General features: G+C 41.9%; 1 protein-coding gene across 1 annotated transcript; it reads left to right on the top strand.

The window, feature by feature from the left end:
• The first annotated feature begins 3,426 nt into the window (after positions 1 to 3,426).
• LOC128834567 (cysteine-rich venom protein pseudechetoxin-like) lies at positions 3,427 to 19,752 on the top strand. The gene is made up of 8 exons (XM_054023475.1): positions 3,427 to 3,505; positions 8,513 to 8,574; positions 11,062 to 11,178; positions 11,664 to 11,751; positions 13,288 to 13,433; positions 14,631 to 14,725; positions 16,602 to 16,690; positions 19,022 to 19,752. The coding sequence occupies exons 2-8, from the start codon at positions 8,515 to 8,517 to the stop codon at positions 19,147 to 19,149; spliced, it is 723 nt and encodes a 240-aa protein (XP_053879450.1). The 5' UTR covers positions 3,427 to 3,505; positions 8,513 to 8,514; the 3' UTR covers positions 19,150 to 19,752.
• The last annotated feature ends 3,345 nt before the right edge of the window (positions 19,753 to 23,097 follow it).

Genomic DNA, 23,097 nt, shown 5'->3' with positions numbered 1-23,097 from the left:
AAGAACAGCTTGTAATAGGAGTTGTGGGGGCAAACAGCTCAGTAAGTTTCAAGAGAGAGATGGAGGTATTTCTGAGTGGGATTGCATGATGGGGCTGCTTTTGGAGGTAGGAATTTGCAACCCTTCCAGTTCTCATTTGGGTTCCCAACATTTCTTGCTTCAGGGCCTCACCTGGGGTCAGGGAAGCATCAGAGATGGCCATGGCTGGAGATGGGACCTTGGAAGGGGTGGGCCGGTGCTCTCAGGTGGCACTGAGCATTCTCTCTCTAAGGCTGGGTCTACACTACCCGCCTGAATCGGCGGATAGAAATCGACCTCTTGGGGATCGATTTATCGCGTCCCATTGGGACGCGACAATCGATCCCCGAATCGACGCTCTTACTCCACCAGCGGAGGTGGGAGTAAGCGCCGTCGACGGGAAGCCGCAGAGGTTGATTTTGCCGCCGTCCTCACAGCAGGGTAAGTCGGCTGCGATACGTCGAATTCAGCTACGCTATTCACGTAGCTGAATTTGCGTATCTTAAATCGACTCCCCCCTGTAGTGTAGATGTAGCCTAAGGTGCTTGGCTGGCTGGTTCTTGCTCACATGTGCAGTGTCTAATAGATAATCATATGTGGGTTCGAGTAGGAAACCCCCTCCCCAGATTGGAAGGGACCTTGGGGTTTTTCTGCCTTCCTCTGCAGCACGAGGCCTGGTGATTTGCCAGGATCATCTGAGAATATCTCACTTAATCAGTTCCCTGCCATTACAGGGACTTTGGGTATCGGTGAAACTCAGTCCCTCCTACCCTCTGCCTATGGCACACAACAGTTTAGTCTCTGTAATACTTTGGTCTTGTTTCAATTGTTGGGTTTAGTTGGACTGGGTGGTGCTGGTGGCCTGTGATATACAGAGGGTCAGGATGATGTGATGGTCTCGTCTGGCCTTAAGCTCTGTGACTGTACTGTATGGCTCTAAAAATATGGTCTTGTTCAACCAGAACTACTTGCTTTGACTCACGAATGTCCTATGGCCTGTGTTACTTTGGAGGTCAGGCTAGATGATCACAATGGTCACTTCTGGCCTTAAAATCACTGAAGACCTGAATTCAGTCCTCATTGTTCACAATGGGGAACTAGATTATGTTTGTTACCCTTGGTTTCCCATATAACTATTGATAATTAATAATCAATAATAACCAATTAACTGATAACCAATAATTGATAAAAATTAAACTGATTATATGTTTAGCGAGAAAATTATCTCATGATCTGATTTAGTTCAACCATAAGAAAACTCGAATAAATCAGCTTTGACTGGGTTTATTGGTTAACAGTTAGTAGAGAAGCATACACAGAAGCATACAGTTACCAACACCTGCTGAAGATCTTCCCCTGTTGCTCTCTGGCAGCCTACATCCAGACTGCACATGGTCTTACTTCCTCTAAGATTTAAGGGCAATTATACCCTTGTTAGCCTTTATGTATGTCATTCTGGTCCTTACTTATTTCCTATTTTTGGTATATACTTTTCAGGCTATTTGCAAGGTACCCTGTTCCATTGCAAATTTCCTACTGTCTCAACATCTGTTGGTTAGTCATTATTTTGCCCTTTTTAAAGACATACTTATTTGTTTCATATCTTGCAGTTAGTACCTTGCTAAAATATCTCCTAGAACAGTTTTCAAAACATGGTAAAGATTAGTACTTGGCAGTTAGCTAAAGTTAGCTTCATCTTAACTGCAAGGCATCATGGGAGCCCGGCTCCCAGGCAAGACTTAAAATCTTTCTTGGGCTATTTTATGTGTCAGCATAACCAAGGGAAGAGTTTCTCAGCTCAACTAGTAAAAATGGCATGTCTGTTACCAAGCAGAACAAGTTTCATTTATGCCTCTATGCAAGTATACCAAGTTACTGCTCTACCCAATAGCACCAGTGTCCTGATTCCCTAGGAAATAATAGTGAGTCTTTTCCCCTCTCCCCCACTGGTTTTTCATTAAATTTTTTGAACGGTCTCAGTTTTATCCCAATGAGGAATGGAACATTCTTCAAATCTCATAAATGTTCATGGGATGGAGAAACTGTTTTTGACCCTGCTCCATACTGGGGCAGATTCTCATTTACATTAAGGCCCTTCTACTCCACTCTGAATTTTATACTTCCACAGTGATGGTGTAACACGAGTCTGGCCCATTATCTTTCCAATACAAAGACAGTGGCCCAGGTTCTCTCTCATTTAAACCAGCTTAGTTATGCCCAGTTACTCCATTAATTAACTAAATTAACTGATTAATTGATACAGGCGTAGATCAGTGATTTTCAGACATTTTAGGCTGTGTACTCCTTTCCAGATAATGTTGCCTAGCATCTGAAACAGGCAGAGGAGATGCGTGAGGGGAGCGCGTGGGGTCACATGCCCACCCCTCCTGATTTCTGCCTTCCCTTTTGCAACAGCTTTTAGAGGTTTTCAAACTATGGGGCACGTTCCCTTGGGGACGGGGGGCCCAGAGGAATATTCAGGAGGGTGAGCAGCAACGCGAGTGGCTTGGGCCAGCCCTGTGCGGCAGGGCTCAGGGAGGGAACATCACCTCCACCCCCTAACTCAGCTCAACAGGTCACTCAATCTATCTGGGTTGGCGGGACGGAACCAAAAATTGTAACTCAAATGAGCTGAGCCTCCCCTGCGAGTTTTACAAATTTTTGGTCACACCTCTCCCCCACAACCCAGACAGATACTCCCTCCCTGAGCCCTGCCCCACAGGGCTGGCCCTAGCCACCTGGCATCCCCTACCTGAGCCACCCCACATTTTAAAAAAAACCTCTGTACTAAATAAAATGTGTTGTCCAATTTTAAAGGATTTTTCGTGTACCCTCGACAAGAGCTCGTGTACCCAAGTTTGAAAGCCACGGGTGTCAATGAATATTAGACCCACTAAGCCTTAGAGATAACTAGGTGTGTCAACTCTCTGTAAAGACCCTTTGTGACATGACATTATTCAGTTCGCTCTAATTGTGAAATTTACTTATACACCTCTATATAACGTGACCCGCTATAACACGAATTCGGATATAACATGGTAAAGCAGTGCTCCGGGGGAGCGGGGAGGCACTGAGCACTCTGGCAGATCAAAGCAAGTTTGATATAACACGGTTTCACCTATAATGCGGTAAGATTTTTTGGCTCCCAAGGACAGCATTATATCGGGGTAGAGGTGTAATTAGCAATGTATAAGAAACTCAGGTCAGCTGCTTAATTGGAAGCAGAGATCTCTTGGCGCTTTCCAAATACACAATATTAGGAAGTAAAAATCAAATGCAAATAACATCTTTTTGGAAGCATGTACAACAAACCCAGTGTTCTACCCAGTTCCAATTAGGGTTTTATTAAATCTGCTGTGACGCTGAGTCATCTTGCCAAAGCAGGAAACAGGTGAGCTATATATCATGCTCCGGTGAAGAAATCCATTCACTTCCACCAACTCTTGGAAGGTGCAGAAGACATTTCCTGTCTTCCCAGAAAGGAAAGGTAAGATTTACATTCCTTTATTTAACATGTGGAGACCTTATTCTCAGGTTTTAAAATATAATCTGCTACAAAGAAGGCTGTCTGAAACATTCAGGCACTCAGAGCAACCTAATGCCTGGATTTTTTTTCAGTGAAATGAGGAAGGGTAAAATATAGGCAAAGGGTTAGCCAAAGTAAGAAGAGAAAATATGAAAAGAATCAAGAAACAATAAAAAGTGTCCTTTACACGATGGGACTAGGCAATAAAGCAGCAGTTAAGCAGGGGTATTAAATAATATATATGTTTAAATTCCAGTTCTTTGTGTGCACTATTGGCTTAGATAAAATTCTCTTCAGGACAGGGATCCTGTCTCCTTACATAGCTGCACATATAGAGAGCTACCTAAAGAACAATTGTAGTATGTATAATTATAAAACAAGTATCAGGGGGTCGCCGTGTTAGTCTGTATCTACAAAAACAACAAGGAGTCTGGTGGCACCTTAAAGACTAACAGATTTATTTGGGCATAAGCTTTCGTGGGTAAAAACCTCACGAAGAAGTCTGCCACCAAACTCCTTGTTGTAATTTTAAAAGTTTCACTAGATAATAAATAATGAATTGGAGGGTTGCACTTTTGTAAGAGAGGAAGACAGCCCGGTTTGTATGAATAGTTTAGGCTAGATTGAGTCTTTCCAAGACTCAGCCCTTGGGAAGGGAACAGAAGCACACACAAGAAGATTTCTGCCTGTAATGCTGAAATAATACAGGCTGGAGGTATTACGGTACTGATCCTGCAATGGTGCGCATGGATCAGCCCCATGATATCAATGGGACTTTGCACAAGTACGGAGCACAGAGCTGATTGCAGGATCAGGCTCTAAAGTTTAACTCTCTGAGCAACTAGGTTTACATCTTCTAATGCAGGGGTTCCCAAACTGTGGTACGTAAGCCGCTGGGGGTATGTAAGACATCTCTGTGAGGGAGGGGGTATGTGGGAGAAATTGTGTAATGGTGGGTTTTATTTATTCATTATTTAATGTATTGCATTTTCATAATAGGCTACTGAGATGAAGCTTTAAAACTCAGTGGGAGCTTGTTATGTACAATACAATTAAATAAAAATACGGTTAATTTACTTCAAGATGTACCAATGAGAACACAGATACGCAAAGACGCTGACATATGGCACCTTCCCCTCCAATCACCGTACAGCACGGGTTCCGTTACTCAGAAACTGTCCAGTCTAACTGAGCTCAGAACTTAATCAGGGTTTTTTACAGTTGTATACATTGCACTATAACTATATCTGTACATAACAACGAAATGTGGACAGCTGGCTAAAGACAGGTAGTGTTAAGAACACACAAAGTATCAGTGATGCGAAGGGTAGGAATATACTGGCAGCTGGTAGATCTGGAAGGGGCTATGCAATTAGAAAAGTTTGGGAACCTCTATTCTAAAGCATAAGCATTTGGGTGAAAAGGATGGGGTTTTCAAAAACATCTAAGTAAGTAGGAGTCCCATTGACACCCAATAGGATCCTGCAGGCATTTTTGTAACTTTGCAGGAATCATGTAAAAAACTCATCATTATATTTTGTTTTTATTACAAAATTTTAGAATGAACATTTTTGCCATTTCCTTTGGGGAGATTCTCAGTCCTATGTGCAAATTTAACCATATTCACAATTTCTATGAGTTGGTTATTTTCACCTCAGAACATGCCACAGCATATATTTTCCCAAGTTTTTAATGCCAAAGTCACTTCTATGTGAAAAATTCATTTTTTCCACTTGGATAAGAGCACAGTTTGCTCTAAGAGTGGCCCGGTTCCACCTGAAAACAGACACATTTTACCAAAAAATCCTCCTATTGTCTAGTGCAGAATGAAATGCTGGGGGGGGGGGAAATCATTTTATTAAAAATATTTCTTTAATCTCAAGTACTGGTGCAGTCATGCATAATATTACATTTGGAAATAGTAAGGTAAAGTTATAAGATAACAAATGTGTACTAATTATACCTTAAAGTCAAACCAACACAGTACCAGAAAATGTATTACCAGGAAAGAAAAATTACATATATTTACCCTAAGGATCAGCATTAAACTGTTTAGTTTTAGAAGTTAAGGCCAGATCCTTAGATAGTGAAAATGAACATAGTTTCATTGCCAGCTGAGGAACTGGCCCATAATGAATCCATATGCCACAGACATATTATAGATACTTTGTATGTTCATATCTGTATCTGGGGAGCTGAGATTACAACCTTGGTTCTAAAATTGCACAAAACACACGACTAGACCAGTTCAGCTACAGCAGAAACTCTTTTAATGGTAGCAGTAGAAGGTCCCTTATCCTCCATATGAGTCAGCTACTAGAATACAATGTCACAAGGCAAGTATACTACTAGACTACCTCGCATCAGATAAGTCTACAGATAGACAACACCTTGTCAAAGCCAAGAGGAGTGCAGGCAGACATTAAGATTGTGGAAGACATAATGGACCAGTTCCTTACCTGGTGTAAGTGGATTTAGTTTCATTGATGTCAATACAGTTTTAGAGACTGAAGTTGATAGAGCTACAAGTAAGGAGATGGCCCATTGCTTCCAGCATCATACAAGCAATGTGGTGAGCAGTGGTGCTGGCTATACTGGTAGGAAAAGTGCAACCTACTTTTCCCCTACGCACCCTGTCAACATGCTCTCTTTGCAAGTAGCTCTAGAGACCCACTTCCACAGCACATGGTAATGTCAGCTAATCCCATCATCATTTTACCAGGAATACATTAAACCACAACCATCAACCTCCCTCTAAACCAAATATAAAACTAAGCTAATGATAAATCAACCTGGCATCAGACACTTAAGCCTACTTAGACTGGGGCTTGGGCACAGGACCAATGGAAGTGAATTGCAGCTCAGCCACTAGCCCAAGCCAATTAAACCACAGGTACTGAGAGCCAAAGCCTCCAAGCAGATCCTAACGACAATGACAGGGAGCGAAGATCCCCAGAGATAATTGTGTCCTGGGTCTTACAGGGATTTGAAAATACTCCCGAGCACTTTTTGAATTGCATCCAGAATCAGAGAGAAATGCAGTGTAAGGATTCAAGCACACCTCTCATATGCTAAGAGTCCTGTCCAGTGCAAGAAGTGGGCAGCTGCATTCGATATGGCTCCTAGGTGGACCTCAAGGGCAGCCTTGCATTCCAACAGGTCATCATTGCTGTGTCCCATTCACACAATTATACTATGGGCAAACCTTCTATAACAAAAGTCCTGAAACAACTCATCTTTCCTGGGACACAATCCCTGGCTCAGCTCCTGATCTATAGCAATATTCCAGTGCTGGTCATTAATCACCTACCCTTTGAACATGAACACAGCAAACACATCAATGTTTATTCCTCTCAGTTATTCAGCTAGATCAGGGGTAGGCCACCTATGGCACTCACACTGCCCAGGTCCTGGCCACCGGTCCGGGGGGCTCTGCATTTTAATTTAATTTTAAATGAAGCTTCTTAAACATTTTAAAAACATTGTTTATTTTACATACAACAATAGTTTAGTTAAATATTATAGGCTTATAGAAAGAGACTTCTAAAAACGTTAAAATGTATTACTGGCACGTGAAACCTTAAATTACAGTGAATAAATGAAGACTCGGCACACCACTTCTGAATGGTTGCCGACCGATCCCTGAGCCAGATTGTGACTAGGACTATGCATTCACACTGGGGAGAAGGAATCCCCCCTCAGCATTCTCACGTGAGCTACTCAAAGGTTGGGTAGGTGTAGGCGGAGTTACTTATCCACTTACTCCCTCCTGAGAGCAGATGGAAGGGGAATGGACAGAGACTGAGCTTCTGCCCTTACTTACTGGCCAGAGTCATGAGGAAAGCTGCGGGAGCTGGGAGTAGAAGTTGGCATTGGTGCTATAGACCAGCAATAAATTACTATCCTGAGGAGCAAGGAGTAAACAGAAGGAATTGAGTCACAGAAGGATGTCTCCTAAGGATACTTCTGGGAGCTTATACACCACCCCTTGCTCAGGGTTGTATCTAACGTTACCATCTAGCCCTAAACCTTATTTTCCTTCCATGCAGATGGCCACCTCTCTGCTTTCAATTATAAACAAAGGGCACTGGTTTGAACAAAACCTCAGGGGCTAAATTCAAATCAGGTTTGCACTGGCTTCTGCTGCTGTAAACTCAGGTGCATGTCCCCAGCAGTAGAAAATCTGCTGAGGAGGCAGCTATGGTACCATGTCTTCAGCATCCCCTCCACAATGGGATGGACAGTATGGGCAAGGGCAATCCCATAAGTGGCTAGGAAGGGAGTATTGCAAAGGTGGGTAGTGCACGTGCTAATTCAGTGCATCCCCTCTGCAGTCTCCACAGAGAAGATTCCTATGGAGCTCTGGTTAGAAACTAAACCTGTCCCCACATAACGAAAGCCCGAAGACAGAGTGGCAGCAGTAGTAATGTCTCCCCTTCCTCCATGCAGGGAAATTAGGACATCCCTCTACACTTCACTTAGTAGAAAGGAACAGGAGTACTTGTGGCACCTTAGAGACTAACTAACGGCTGCTACTCTGAAACCTGTCATTATGCCAGGCACTGCATTTAGCCGTATGGAGTGGAAATCCATCAACCTCATATAAATTTGTTAGTCTCTAAGCTGCCACAAGTACTCCTGTTCTTTTTGTGGATACAGACTAACACGGCTGCTACTCTGAAACCTGTCATTAGTAGAAAGGAAATCCCTCTAGTAGAGGAGCATGTACTGTGAGAAAAACATGGGTTCCTGGTTGGCTCATAGTGCTGTTAGAAGTAACAGAGAGAGAAAGAAAGGAGCATGTTTTTCTCTAGTATAAAGACCTGGTGACAAAACCACTGCCTTTCTGATTGAGAAAACCCCCAGACATATACAGCACACGGCAGCACACTTCTGCTGGGATGTATTTAAATAAACATAAGCTATAGGCAGGAAGGAGAACTAAGCAGGTTGTTCTTCCCTTTTCAGAGATGATTCTGCTGGCTGCATTCCTGTGTCTGTCTGCTGTGCTGCAGCCATCCACCGGACAGGTAGGACGAGAGCTGGGTGGGAAACATTTTTCCAATCCCATGAATATTTTGAGATTTCTGAATCACAATGAAAAGTAAAAATGTCAAATATGTTTGCAAACTGATAAATAAAAAATCATTTTTACGTCATTTGAAATGTTCCACTTCAGTTATTTCAAAGCATTTCATGTTGATTTTGACCCATTTTTGAGGGGATGGAGGGTGAAATTTTAAACGCAGTTAAGTCCCTAAAGCAATACAAGCACTTAAATCCTTTAAATGGCATAAGTGTTCAAGGCAAACTAAAGCAGTGGCTCTCGACCTTTCCAAACTACTGTACCCCTGGCAGGAGTCTGATTTGTGTTGAGTATCCACAAGTTTCACCTCACTTAAAAACTACTTGCTTACAAAACCAGACATAAAAATACAAAAGTGTCACAGCACACTGTTACTGAAAAATTATTACTTTCTCATTTTTACCATATCATTATAAAATAAATCAATTGGAATATAAATATTGTACTTACATTTCAACGTATAGTATATAGAGCAGTAAAAAAAAGTCTTTTTCTGTATGAAATTTTAGTTTGTACTGACTTTGCTAGTACTTTTATAAAACCAGGAAAATATCTAGATGAGCTGATGTACCCCCTTGAAAACATCTGCGTATCCTCAGGGATACACATATACCTGGTTGAGAACCACTGAACTGAAGGACAGATTCTGCAAATACTTTCCAGATTAACTTTACTCACATAAGTAGTCCTCTCATTAGCAATAGGATTACTCATGTGAGTAAAGTCAGACACATGAAGAAGCAATCATAGGATCAGGGCCTAAGACCCTGAGGCTGAGTAAGGTTTACAAATGAAAAGTGAAATGACACACACATGCAGTAATACTGACTGAGCTTAGATAGTCATAACTGGGAAATCAGAGGGGTACAAAGAAAACTGTTTTGTAACCTTATGTATAACATTCACAATCATTAAGAAATTCTATAGTATACTAAAGAACTGAAACATTTCATGGTATTTTCACGGATGGTTCTTCTCGATAACAATCCAAAGCAGTGCGGACGATGCATGTTCATTTACATCATCTGAGTCAGATGCCACCAGCAGAAAGTTAATATTATGTTTTGGTGGTTCGGGTTCTGTAGTTTCCACATCAGAGTGTTGCTCTTTTAAGACTTCTGAAAGCATACTTCACACCTCATCCCTCTCAGATTTTGGAAGGCACTTCAGATTCTAAAATCTTGGGTCCCGTGCTGTAGCTATTTTTAGAAATCTCATGTTGGTGCTTTCTTTGAGTTTTGTCAAATCTGCATTGAAAGTGTTCTTAAAATGAACATGTGCTGGGTCATCATCCAAGACTGCTATTAAACAAAATATATGCAGAATGCAGGTAAAACAGAGCAGGGAATATACAATTCTCCCCTAAGGAGTTCAGTCACAAATTTAATTAATGCATTATTTTTTTAATGAGTGTCATTAGCATGGAAGCATGCCCTCTGGAATGGTGGCTGAAGCATGAATAGGCATACAAATGTTTAGCATATCTGGTACCTAAATACCTTGCAATGTCAACTATAAAAGTGCCATGCAAACGCCTGGTCTCACTTTCTGGTGACACTGTAAATAAGAAGAGGGCATCATTATCTTCTGTAAATGTAAACAAACTTGTTTGTCTGAGCGACTGGCTGAACAAGACGTAGGACCGATTGGACTTGTAGGCTCTAAAGTTTTACATTGTTTTGTTTTTGAATGCAGTTATGTAACAAAAAAAATCTACATTTGTAAGTTGCACTTTCACAGCAAAGAGATTGCACTACAGTACTTGTATGATGTGAATTGAAAACTACTATATTTTTTATTTATCCCTGCTCAGTGCAAATATATGTAATAAAAAATAACACACACTTTGTATTCTGTGTTGTAATTGAAATCAATATATATGAAAATGTAGAAAAACATCCAAAATATTTAGTAAATTTCAATTGGTATTCTATTAACAGTGCAATTAAAATTGTGATTATTCACCATTATTTTTTTAATTGCAATTAATTTTTCTTAGTTATTCACGTGAGTTAACTGCGATTAATTGACAGCCCTAGTAAATAAATAAATAATAATACATTCAGTGGAGTTTTCCTGTCTTTAACAGAACTGTATTTGGCCCAATATATTTCAAAGAATTTGGAAGTCTAAAAATTCTAAGAATAGCTAACACTATCAGTTTCTGATTGCTAAATTGTACTCACTGGGACCACACATGAAGTAAGGTGCTATATAGCATAGAATAAAGATATTAGAATCTGATCTATAATTAATTAATCAATGATTGGTTGACAGATTCATTCTGATGAAATTAAGTTTATACACATAATTAGTTCATGAAATATTTTAAAGACACATTAATTGGAATTGATTCCTAGGTTTACATTAAAATATTTTAGACTCACACAACCAAATACAGGAAAAACTATTGTACGTTCCTTTAATTTAGACTCCAGGTTTAGCTTCTTTGTCAACTGACAACGCATATCAACAAAAGGAGATTGTTGACAAGCACAATGCCTTAAGAAGAGGGGTGATGCCAACCGCTAGCAACATGCTGAGGATGGTAAGATGCATTTTGCAAAGCAATCTATAATGCATATAAACCCTATCAATGTTACTAGAGAATTTGGAAGGGCATAGCATATCCCCTGGCAGAAAACATGCCATTTGAATCCTTTTCCTGATAAAATGTTCATGAACATAGGAGTTAGTAGGGGAAGGGAGTGCGTTGGATATGACAAATCTTGTTGCTTATGAAAAATGATATCTCCTTTTGAACTGAAGGGAAAAACCACTAGGTCTGGTCTCCCAGGTTGCCCTGTGATGTATTCTCCATCTAGCTAACCACCGTGATATCTAGCCTTCTCCTAAGGTGTGCAGCTACTGAGCTGCTCCTCATTTTACTGCCCAAATGAGAGAGAAGGTATTGTCAAGAAAATTTTAAACACTGAAAATGCAATTCCCAAGTGTATGTCCTCTTCTATGTTCTGCATTACGAAGTACAAAGAGGTACACATCTGAACACCTAATGTTTCTCATTTAATTAAGGAATGGAGTCCTGCAGCTGCAAAGAATGCCAAGAGTTGGGCAAATCAATGTACTTTATCCCATAGTCCCCCAAACAGAAGGACAACTAGTAAGTAAAGTATCACTTTTAAATGAACAATGCTTCATTCAACCCATTATACAAACAATTTGCAGATAATGTAACCCCGTTCATATTTAAGTGGTATTAATATTTTGCTGAATGAATAACATTTATAACACTGGAGTGTATGGATTCATCTATTCTGTGTATGCAACGTTTTTTTGAATATTGACTATGATTCAACATCAAAGAAATAATGAAAAATTTCCAAGAAATTTCACCATTTTTAACTTCTGAAGAAAAATTGGGAAAAAAATTCATTTTTTTTTAGATTTATCTCCTTCAAATCCCTCTCCTCCCATTCTTTATCCCCAAACAGCTCTAATAATATGAAAAGTGCTTGGTGAGAAGGTAAATCCCTTTTAATTGAGGTCACTTGCATTTGTTCACAGAGTGATAATAATAATAATAATTAATGGAGATATCCCATCTCCTAGAACTGGAAGGGACCTTGAAAGGTCATTGAGTCCAGCCCCCTGCCTTCACTGGCAGGACCAAGTACTGATTTTGCCCCACTTGTCAAGTGGCCCCCCCCCCCTTAAGGATTGAACTCCCAACCCTGGGTTTAGCAGGCCAATGCTGAACAAGGCTATTGTTAATTTGAGTTTATGATTGATTCAAGAGTGAATCCAAAGCAAGACCCTGGATGTGAACACTCCTGACACATGAGAAAGTTAGAATCCAGATCCAAATTTAGGCTTTGATTCTGATCTACATTGCACTAGTTTTACACTGGTGTAATTCCACTGACATCTATGGAGTTACTCCTGATTTAAGAATCTTTGCAAGAAATCCTATTTTCCCAATATTTTTATACCAAACACCAGGATGGATTAACAATAGATCCTTAAAATCTGGACATAGTTTATGGAGGAAACAAGAAGGCTGGGCCAATATGTGACTATTCACGATGTGGGGAGGGATAGCTCAGTGGTTTGAGATTGGCTTGCTAAACCCAGCATTGTGAGTTTAGTCCTTGAGGAGGCCACTTAGGGATCTAGGGCAAAATCAGTACTTGGTCCTGCTAGTGAAGGCAGGGGGCTGGACTCAATGACCCTCTGGGGTCCCTTCCAGTTCTATGAGATAGGTATATCTCTATATATTATTAGACAAGGAACAAGGGGGCAATGTCAAGAAGTTTATTTGTGCTGGCAGCAATGTCTGTCCAGAGTGGATGGATCTCAGAGTTTTAGGGATATGTTGGCATTTTGGTGTATCTGGGTTCTGCTAACTTATCGCTGCTGTGAAAGTTAAGATAAACATCTGAATCTCTGAATACTTATGAGAACCAAAGGTAACCTTTGAACCGCTGGAATGTACCCAACACTATTCACTCATGACCTGAAGAGTGACAGAGGCCAGGGTTGTAAAATGTGGGTATTCAGGAAATGAAATAGATTCTTCCCACCAGGCTCTCCTAGAAATTCCTGAATCTTCTACTAGTTCTGCCCACATGCTGAAGCTTTTGTATCTTCTTAAGCCCCTTTCATCAACTTTTGTGAATGGTCTCCTTTCCATTTTCAGCAGTGGGCTGTGGCGAAAATCTCTACATGTCAACTGCTCTCAAATCCTGGTCAGATGCAATTCAAGCCTGGTACAATGAGGTGGGAAATTTCATATATGGCATTGGGTCAACCACACCAGGTGCAGCGATTGGCCATTATACTCAGGTAAAGGACCATAACACCACTTGTCATATTCATGTTTTAACTAATACATGCTTGGCTAAATGATTAGAGGTTTTTAAGGCTCGGCTTGACAAAGCCTTGGCAGGGATGATGTAGTTGGTGTTGGTCCTACTTTGAGCAGGGGGTTGGACTAGATGACCTCCTGAGGTCTCTTCCAACCCTGATATTCTATGATTCTATGATTACCAGGGGTAGGAGAAATAACAGCCTCAATATATTTAAAGGGAATAAACACCATAAAGGATAAGAATTATTCCAACAGAACAAAAGTAATGGGACAAAAAACAAAATAAAACTATGGAAGCTGTAGACTAAATATTATGACCAATTTCCCCACAGTGAGGTCTGTTAGACCAAGGAATGTGGTGGAAACTGTATGGCTTGCATAATTTAAAACTAGGCTAGACCAAGCTCCATAAATTGTAGGGAACAATACCACATTGGCAGAGAGAGAGAGACTAGATAACCTACTAGATTTTTTTGTTCTTGCTGTTGTTGTTCAGGCCCTAAATTAACATCATCTTTCCTTCAATACATTCTTCAGACCCATACACTCTCATGCACTAGTTATAAACTAATCAAGCTAATTCCCCTACAGGCTAGGAAAGAAGTAAGTGTAAAAGAGACTTAATTTATATTTGTAAATTTTTGGAGGCATTTGATTATTACTGGAATGTGGGCAAGATAAGAACCTAGGGAGATAAACATCTGTAGGTTGGTTTACAAACGCTCTGTACAATTGTATTGTCTTAGATTTCATGACCAGAAGGAGCCATTATGACCATCTAGTCTCACCAGTTGCATGTAAGACAGAGCAGATAATTTTATCTACTGATTCCTGCCTCTTGTCCAACAATTTGTGGTTGAACCCAGTGTATATGTTTGTGTATCTATGCCTGATTTAAAAACTCAGGTGCCTGAGAATCTACTGTGTTGCTTGGGTTTCATTCCAATTACATCCTAGATGGTTTTCTATGAAGGGTGAATAAGACAATATGAAAACTACATAGTGTCTCTGTTTCCTTTCCTACAAGATGTAACATATTCTGCTACATTGTGTAATAAGATAATATGCCCAAATCTCAACTTCATAGGAAAATGTTTTTAAATGTATAATTTATTATATTAAAAATATAGAGCCCTTCATATTCACTCATTTATTTACTCTTCTCTCGCCAGGTGGTTTGGTACAAGTCTTACCAGATTGGTTGTGCAATTGCCTATTGTCCTCAGAGATTTTACAAATACTACTACGTTTGCCATTACTGCCCTGCGTATGTATTAACTATGGATTTCATTGAATATCGGAATTCCTTAGTGCTTTAATTCATCAAAATGATCCAAGGAGCTGTCAGCTACATTGCAAAATGCAGGATATTTTTTAAAGTGGGCTTATGGTCAGAGGAGCAATTCCGTAATGATGGTATGCAGAAGCATACATGCAAATTACATTTTGAAATAAAACAACCCACAAACCCCCCAATAATTGCCCAGTGAGGTCTGCTCTGCTTAAAAATCTAAGCATTTTTTCTTAACAGCCGGGTAAGTGAAAAAGAAGATGCTCGTATTTCTAACTAATAGGGGCCTGCAAGAAACTTTCCCTAGGACATGTTATCTACTAACTGCCTCCTGCAGGGTTTCTTGCACCTTCCGTTGAAGTAGCAGTGCTGGTCATTGCGAGCCCGCTACTCAGGATGGCACATAAGCACTTGCAAGTATTGTAAGCAATCTATCATTAATAAGGCTACGAGTCTGTCATGGAGGTGACAGAAGTCGCAGATTCCATGACCTTCTGTGACCTCCGTGACTTCTGCAATGACTGGTGCTGACCCTGGGCCAGCAGCAGCAGTTTGGGTGTGTGGGAGGGGGCTCAGGGCCAGAGGCAGGGGGTTGGGAGGTGTGTGGGGGGGTGCTTACCTCAGAGTGAGGGGCTCCGCAGCTCCCACTGGCATGGCCCTGCAGCTCCCAGGCAGTGGAGGGGCCAGAGGCAGCTCCGTGCTGCACACTGCCCGCTCCCACAGGTCCTGCCCCTGCAGCTCCAATTGGCTGTGGTTCCCGGCCAATGAGCGCTGTGGCAGCTGGCGCTTGTGAGCCCCTTGGCCCCTCCACCGCCTAGGAACTGCAGGGACGTGGAGCGGGTAGGGAGACCAGCCCCCTACCAGCCCCATCCACCCTCCCCCTCCCACCATCAGCAGGGGTCCCGGACAATGGTGCCTGCCCCCCCGCCCCCACCACCACCAGCAGGGTCCTGGGCCACTGCCCCCAGCACCCACAGCACCCCCGGACCACCCACCCCCAGAGCACCATTGGCCCCCCCACCCAAGTTTTAGTCACTGGTATTTTTAGTAAAAGTCATGGACAGGTCATGGGCCATGAATTTTTGTTTACTGCCCGTGACCTGTCCATGACTTTTACTAAAAAAAAACCTGTGACTAAAACGTAGCCTTAATCATTAACAATAAAGACAACGGGGTAAGATTTTCAAAGCAGTGCATGGGATTTGGCCATACACCTTTGATTCATTTTAATATTTACATTTTGACATTTGAAATTATTGTTTGACACATACCAGACGAAGGGTGTGTCTACACTGCAGCCAGGGATGTGATTGCAAGTCATGTAGATGCGTCTGTGCTAGTTTTATTCTCACTAGCTTGCAAAATATAGCAGTGAGTGTGTGGTAGAGTAGACATCAGCCCACGCTGTATAAGCCTGCCTGACCCTGCTGGGCACATACCAGGGCCGGCTCCAGTGTTTCTGCTGCCCCAAGCGGCCGGGGGGGGAGGGGGGAAAGCTGCGATCGGCGGCACTTTGGTGGCAGCTCCACCACGCCACTTTGTTCTTCTGCCGAATTGCCACCGATGAACCGGATGTGCCGCCCTTTCCGTTGGCCGCCCCAAGCACCTGCTTGCTGCGCTGGTGCCTGGAGCCGGCCCTGGCACATACTCACGTGTCTAGTCTGTGCTGAAGCCTGTCCCATGGCATCTTTGCTCCATTAGCATTGTGGTTAGATTAGAACTAGTGCAGGAATGTCTACACAACCAGCAAATCACACACACACGACTGCAGTGTAAATGTCCCCTGAGTGTAAATAAGATATGTGTTGTAGGATGACTTCACAATTTATGCTGTTTAATTTTACCATTTCAGGGGGAATTACAGAAACACAATGAACACACCTTACAAATCAGGGCCAGTGTGTGGAGATTGCCCTAATGCTTGTGACAACGGACTATGCAGTAAGTTTTAGCAGCTTGAAGTATTGCAGTGGCAAAGTTGTCACTTATTAAAACAATGTTTAATTCCCTTGGCGGGAAGGCTTTGAGAAATTATCGACTCAAAAATCTTGCCTACAGAACATGACTGCGAGGTCCTTACACACACTCATTGCTAACCATGTTATATTTAAAAATGAGCATGTGTAGGGGCTCATGTAAGGGCTTCTGAGAGGGGATAGTTATCCTGTCAGGGGACTGTCATAACGTTATCGTGTCCCCATCAGAAGAGAAGATTGAGGAGGACATGATAACATTCTTCAGATATGTCAAATTTCATTATAAAGATGATGGTGATCAATTGTTCTGCACGTCCTCCCAGGGTAGGACAAGAAGTAATCGGCTCAGTTTATAGTCAGGGAGATTTATGTTAGATAGTAGGAAAATCTTTCTAACTGTAAAGATAGTTAAGCATGGGAACAGGTTACTAGGGAGGATGTGGAATCCCCGTCATTGGAAGGTTTTTTTTTTGTTTGTTTTTTTAAGAACAGGCTAGGTAAGTATGTCAGGAATGGTCTAGGAATACTTAATGCTGCCTCAGCATGGGGGCAGATGACCTCTCAAGGTCGCTTCCAGCCCTACATTTCTATGATTCTGTACTGAATAGGACTTTGCAATTGTTCATATTTATTATTTGCTTTATGATAGTGCTTACGAGCCATGATCATGGGCCAGGACCCTGTTGTGCTAGGCACCACATAAGTATATAATGAATTCTATTGAAATCAATGAGAGAACTTGTGGAGTAAGTTTATATAGAGAGATTATATAGAGAGAAATATAGCTGGGCATATGCTGCTTAATATGAGCCAGGAGATCATTAAGTTCCCTACCTCTGCGCCCCCTCTCCCCCCCCCCCCAACACCTACAATGGCATGAGCAAGTTCCCTCAAGGGTTTCAGACCGAGTCATTCATCCAGTCCAGTGTTTCTCAAACTGGGGTCACCTCTTGTGTAGGGAAAGCCCCTGGTGGGCCGGGCCGGTTTGTTTACCTGCCCCGTCTTCCAGTCCGGCCGATCGTGGCTCCCACTGGCCGCGGTTCACCGCTGCAAACCAATGGGGGCTGCTGGAAGCGGCGGCCAGTACGTCCCTCGGCCTGTGCCGTTTCCAGCAGCTCCCATTGGCCTGGATCAGCGAACCGCAGCCAGTGGGAGCCACGATTGGCCGGACTGGAAGACGAGGCAGGTAAACAAACCGGCCCGGCCTGCCAGGGGCTTTCCCTACACAAGCGGCGACCCCAGCTTGAGAAACACTGATCCAGTCCATGAGGGAAAATGGCATTTTCCTACCTCTCATTCTGGGTAATAGTTTTCGGGCCTCAGTGTGGAACCTTTCCTCACCCTAGTGAGCACTTACTTATGCAAGTAGCTCCACTGAAGCCAGTGGAACTAAGTCTTCACCACGTGAGTGAGCATTGGCACATTCCAGCACTTTGTGTTTCATGTGTTAGCCCCTTTGCCTCTGAACAACAAATTTCTTCCAAGATTGCTGTGGTGCCTCTCTAACTGCAGCAGCTGCCAGGGAGTGTGTGAGAAAAAGCTGGCCCAATGGCTGAGTGTTTCACCTGCTATGTCTCCTGATGCTCCTCCCCAGGCAGAGAGAGGTGGCTCTCGTCCCCCATTCTTATGTGGTAAACTCTCAGTGCCTTTTGCTAAAAACCAAAGCCACTTGTATTTGTACACTAAGAACTGCAGAGTATATAGAAAAATCTGCAATGGATTTTGCTGTTGTAACTTCTGAGAGCCACAAACTCCCGGAGGTGCTGCACCTGAGGCAGGCACAATGCTTCTGGGAATAAAGGGACAGTATGGCTGCTCTCCAAGTGAGACTGTGCCACGCCCCTGGGCAAAGGTACAAGAGAAGTAGGACAGTTCCATATGACTTGTTCCTCCAGGACTACCAGGAAGATATAATGATACACTTCACAGAATACACTAGGTTTGCAAATCTGGATAGCTCATTCTTGAGACAAAACTCTTATGGGAAATAGAAGGAGAGAGAACTGCTCTAGTCTTATTAAAATGTGACCGACCTCCAAACCTGACTTGTCTTGTAATTGTATTATAATAAGCTGTATTAAAACAAAGTATTGCTGCACCTGATAAATTGCCTTAAACTAAGTGAACAATTTTTCTGTTAGACTTCTACAGTTTTACTGGGGAACAAATAAAACTGAACAGAAAAAAAATACAGTGAAAAATACTTAGAGTCAAAATATGCTTTAAAGGAAACAGCGTGGGGCTTTTTCCCCCTCCTCTTGTTAATACCTAATCTTATGCTCTGTTTCATTTTCAGCCAATCCTTGTAAATATGTGGACGATTACTCAAACTGTCCTAGTTTAAAAGTGTTCCCTGGATGTACAAACCCCACGATCAAGGCAAGATGTGCTGCCTCCTGCCGTTGCACCACTGAAATAAAGTAACAGCCTCTGATTCCTCCCTTCATGGAAATTCTTCTTTTTAATGACAGCATCTTTTAGAAAATCAGGGTCCCATCTTGCAGCCCTTATATATGAAACCCTACTGACTTCAATGGGATTACTCACCTGAGTAAAGGCTGTAAGATCTGACCTTTCATCTCATGTTTTTTTCTGCTTTAATTCTTTGTTTTAAAATGTAGTAGATTTTTCTTCCTTGCCTGAAAGTCAGCATTGTACATAATAGACTTGTACAATATTGAATGACTGAGATTCGTCTCTATCAATACCAACTTCATCCTTTACAAAATACCATCTAAAGGTCACTTCCTGTCAAGATATACTTGTGGTGTCCTTATTCTGAAAATAATCCCATTGATACAATGGGCCAGAGTTCTCCATCATCATTCATGTTGAGAGCCACCTTACTGCACAATCAATGGGATCAGTAAGTCTATTATTGCCAATGATTATCACACAAGGAAGGAAGGAAGGATTATGGGATAGGGAAATGTTCTCCTAATACCAAATAGAGAGCTGTCACCTGAATTACTTTCAAATCATTTGTCATTTCTGTGTTACTCATTAAATTACTCATTCAATACTGCACACCTTGTTTTGGCTTTTATTACTTTTGTTTCATGTAAAATACTCTTTAGCCAACTTCCATGGGTGTAAGTCTGTATCAGAATTCTTTGTTCATATAGCTTTGATGCAGCAAGCAATGTTTGACTGATATGCCTGGAAACACTGCAGAAGATCTATAATGCTTATATTTTGAAGGGGTGACATTTTTCTATTAGAAATAGACAAAGAATGTAGAGATGAGAGAAGCAATTTTAGTTAAAGTAACAACAAAAATGTTCTGAGGCTGACAAATAAAGGGTCAAGTGGAATGAGTAAAGACTTTTCATCTAAGGAGGTGGAATTTCATTAAGAATGAATTTGGCTGCAGGAGGTTCCTGGAGGTGGAGGTGGAGGTGGAGGTGGGTCTGATGATCTACCCTCAAGAGCAGCTGTGCAGGGGATGGACAAGTCTGGTCCTTCTGCCAGCCCAGCGGGAGCTAGAAGCCCCCTGGCCGGGGCACTCCTAGCAGCAGGGGGAGATCGGATTTCATGGGGAAAGGCTTATTTCACGGTCTGTGACCCGTTTTTCATAGCCATGAAATTGGTAGGGTCCTAGTTATAATGAATACATTTTGGAAGGGATATTAAACCTTGTGCTTCAGGGCTAAGCTAAATTTGAACCATCTGAGATGAGGAATAGATCTAGTGCGCGGGGGGAGGGGAGGGAAGATTATCCCACATCCGTCTACTGCAGGGTTCTTACACCTTCTTCTGAAGTAGCTGGTACTGGACACTGTCAGAGACAAAATACTGGATTAGATGGACCCCTGGTCTGATCCAGTTTGGCACTTCCTAGATTACCCTTGAATAACAGACATCAACCCATTGCACAAGTGACACTATATATGGAATGTGACTTCCTCTCTAAAACTTTATGTTGGCTTGTTGGCAACTGTCTCAAAATACTACCTCTCTCTGCTTGGTCATAGGGCATCATCCAAAGCCCTCTGAAGCCAATGGAAGTAACTTCCCAGTGAATTTCTGTTTTGCAAGTTTGGGGGGACTGGGGGAAGAGAGGGACAACATCCATTCAGTAATTTTTAAATATAAAAGTTTTCCTGGAACTAAGTGTTCAACCATATTTTCCCCACAATTCACTACAAAATAAGTTTTGAATTATTTGCCTGGGCAAGTGGTCTGCAAAGGGTTAACAAACCTGTCTGCATCTCCCTCCTTGCTCTCTTTCTCATATCAATGGCTCATTCACATCAGTTGGGGATTGTTTGTTAGAGGGGGGGCTGGTGCAGGTTCAGGTGCAGGCAGGATTAAATTGCCTGTGGATAGCTAGTGTCTGGATTCCAGACCATAGCCACTTTTCAACATTTTCAGCAACAAGCCCCAAAATCTATTTTATTGGGAAGTTAAGTTTTAGTTTTATACATGATACACCTCTACCCCAATATAACGCGACCCGATATAACATGGATTCAGTAAAGCAATGCTCGGGGGAGGGGGGGTGGAGCTGCGCACTCCGGCGGATCAAAGCAAGTTCGATATAACGCGGTTTCACCTATAACGCAGTAAGATTTTTTGGCTCCCGAGGACAGTGTTATATAGGGGTAGAGGTGTACTTGCCAATGTATATAAATGTGAGTCCATTACTTGTGAGTCTCTTCTAGTTAGACATATTGAATTTTCCCTTGAGTGACACAGGTGACTCATTCTACCAGTAAATCTATGAATGTCAAAGTAAACTTCTTTGTAGAATATATACAATGTAGGTCAACAGACTGTGCTAAAAGTAGAAGCACAAATAGCTGAAATACAGTTTTCTTCTGTTCTGCTCCCAGGACCTGATTCTCTGTTGACATACACCTTGTGCAGTCATTTACACCAGTGAAAAGTGGAGATAAAGCACCATGCTTCTCATTTGATAGTGTGTTCACACCTATTTTGCACTGGTCTCAATGACTGCACTAGATGGACACCAGTGAAGAATCTAGCCTTTTTCCCCCCAGACTCCATGGGCATGTCTACAGTAGGAAAAATGGTGTGTTTTTAAAATGTGATAACTGAGACTTAAAAACCTAGTGTAGACAGGGACAGATGTAGTTTTAACATGTGTTAGCTGCTTCAAGTGAGCCTAGACCTGTCTATAGGATTTTAAAACATGTTAGATATCATGTACTAGCTATCACATTTTAAAAACACACCATTTTTCCTACTGTAGATAGGATTCATCTGGTTTACATTTTGATAGCTATGTTCAATATATGTTGCTGACACAGTTTTGAGGGATGTGGTTTTCTGAGCTGTGGGAAATTGGTGTTAAGATCCTCTTGGATGTATTGCACTCTTGGAATCCAGACACTAGCTATCCGCCAGCAATTTAACCGTGCCGGCCCCTGAGTCTTTTGTCATTCAGTTACTGGAGGATTTTGTCTCAGTTCCATCTGGAATCTCAGACTTTCTTCCAAAATGCTGCAGAGACAAAAGTGTTATTTGAATGATTTTTCCCATATTAAAAACTACATCTTCAGTAGAGGAGAGTAATTAAGATACAAAACCCATCTGCTCCCCTCAGATATCTGCTGGATACTTCCTCAGGCCGGATGCTGTATTATGATCTGTACAAATTGACTGCTACACGTGGACAGAGCTCCACTAAATTTGAGGAGTCTGTCAGGATGCATATATGAATCACAAGGCAGGATCAGGGTCTGAGCAGTTTTGCTGAGGGTTGGGTGTTAGACATCTACATTTCCCATCCATAAAGGGCTCCCTGGGTGCAAACTAAGGGTTTATGTGGAAAAATAAACCAAAATAAGGAGCTAAAAACAGGGATGTGTCTGAAAATGCAGTTTAGTTATCAAGAAACTTCCTTCTCATCTGTGAGTCCCCAGCACTGAATCTTCCTTCCAAACCCAGACACATAGTGTGGTAATGGGGGGCCATATATCTGTAATGCATTTAGCATCATAACATACCTGTGAAATAGTGAAATGCCATTACCCCCATATTACAGGTGGGGAACTAAGGCACAAATGCACAGATCCACAGAAGTATTTAGACTTTATTATACTTTTTTGGGCCAAAGCGGCTAAGGCCCAGATTTGGTCCAGCAAGATCCAATAACTGTAAGTTCAAACTAATCAAATTCAGACTGCAAATAAGGCATACATTTTTTAACAGTGAAGGGAATTAAATATTGGAACAAATGACTGAGGATTGTGGGGGATTCTCCATCACTGGCAATTTTTAAATTAAGGTCGATAGTTTATTTTAAAGATATGCTCTAGTCCAAACAGTGATTATTTTGGGGAAGTTCTCTGACTTTTGTCATACAGGAAGCTAGACTAAATGATCACAACAGTCCCTTTTCACCTT

Source organism: Malaclemys terrapin, chromosome 3 (assembly GCF_027887155.1).
Source record: "Malaclemys terrapin pileata isolate rMalTer1 chromosome 3, rMalTer1.hap1, whole genome shotgun sequence".
NCBI classification, from domain to species: domain Eukaryota; kingdom Metazoa; phylum Chordata; order Testudines; family Emydidae; genus Malaclemys; species Malaclemys terrapin.
This window is presented reverse-complemented; position numbering and strand designations above follow the sequence as displayed.

Excerpts from the sequence above, each read along its gene's own strand:
- LOC128834567 (XM_054023475.1), top strand. The coding sequence starts at position 8,515 with ATGATTCTGCTGGCTGCATTCCTGTGTCTGTCTGCTGTGCTGCAGCCA. Across the intron at positions 13,434-14,630 it reads CGATTGGCCATTATACTCAG|GTGGTTTGGTACAAGTCTTA; the intron begins GTAAAGGACCAT and ends TTCTCTCGCCAG. Across the intron at positions 16,691-19,021 it reads TTGTGACAACGGACTATGCA|CCAATCCTTGTAAATATGTG; the intron begins GTAAGTTTTAGC and ends TTTCATTTTCAG.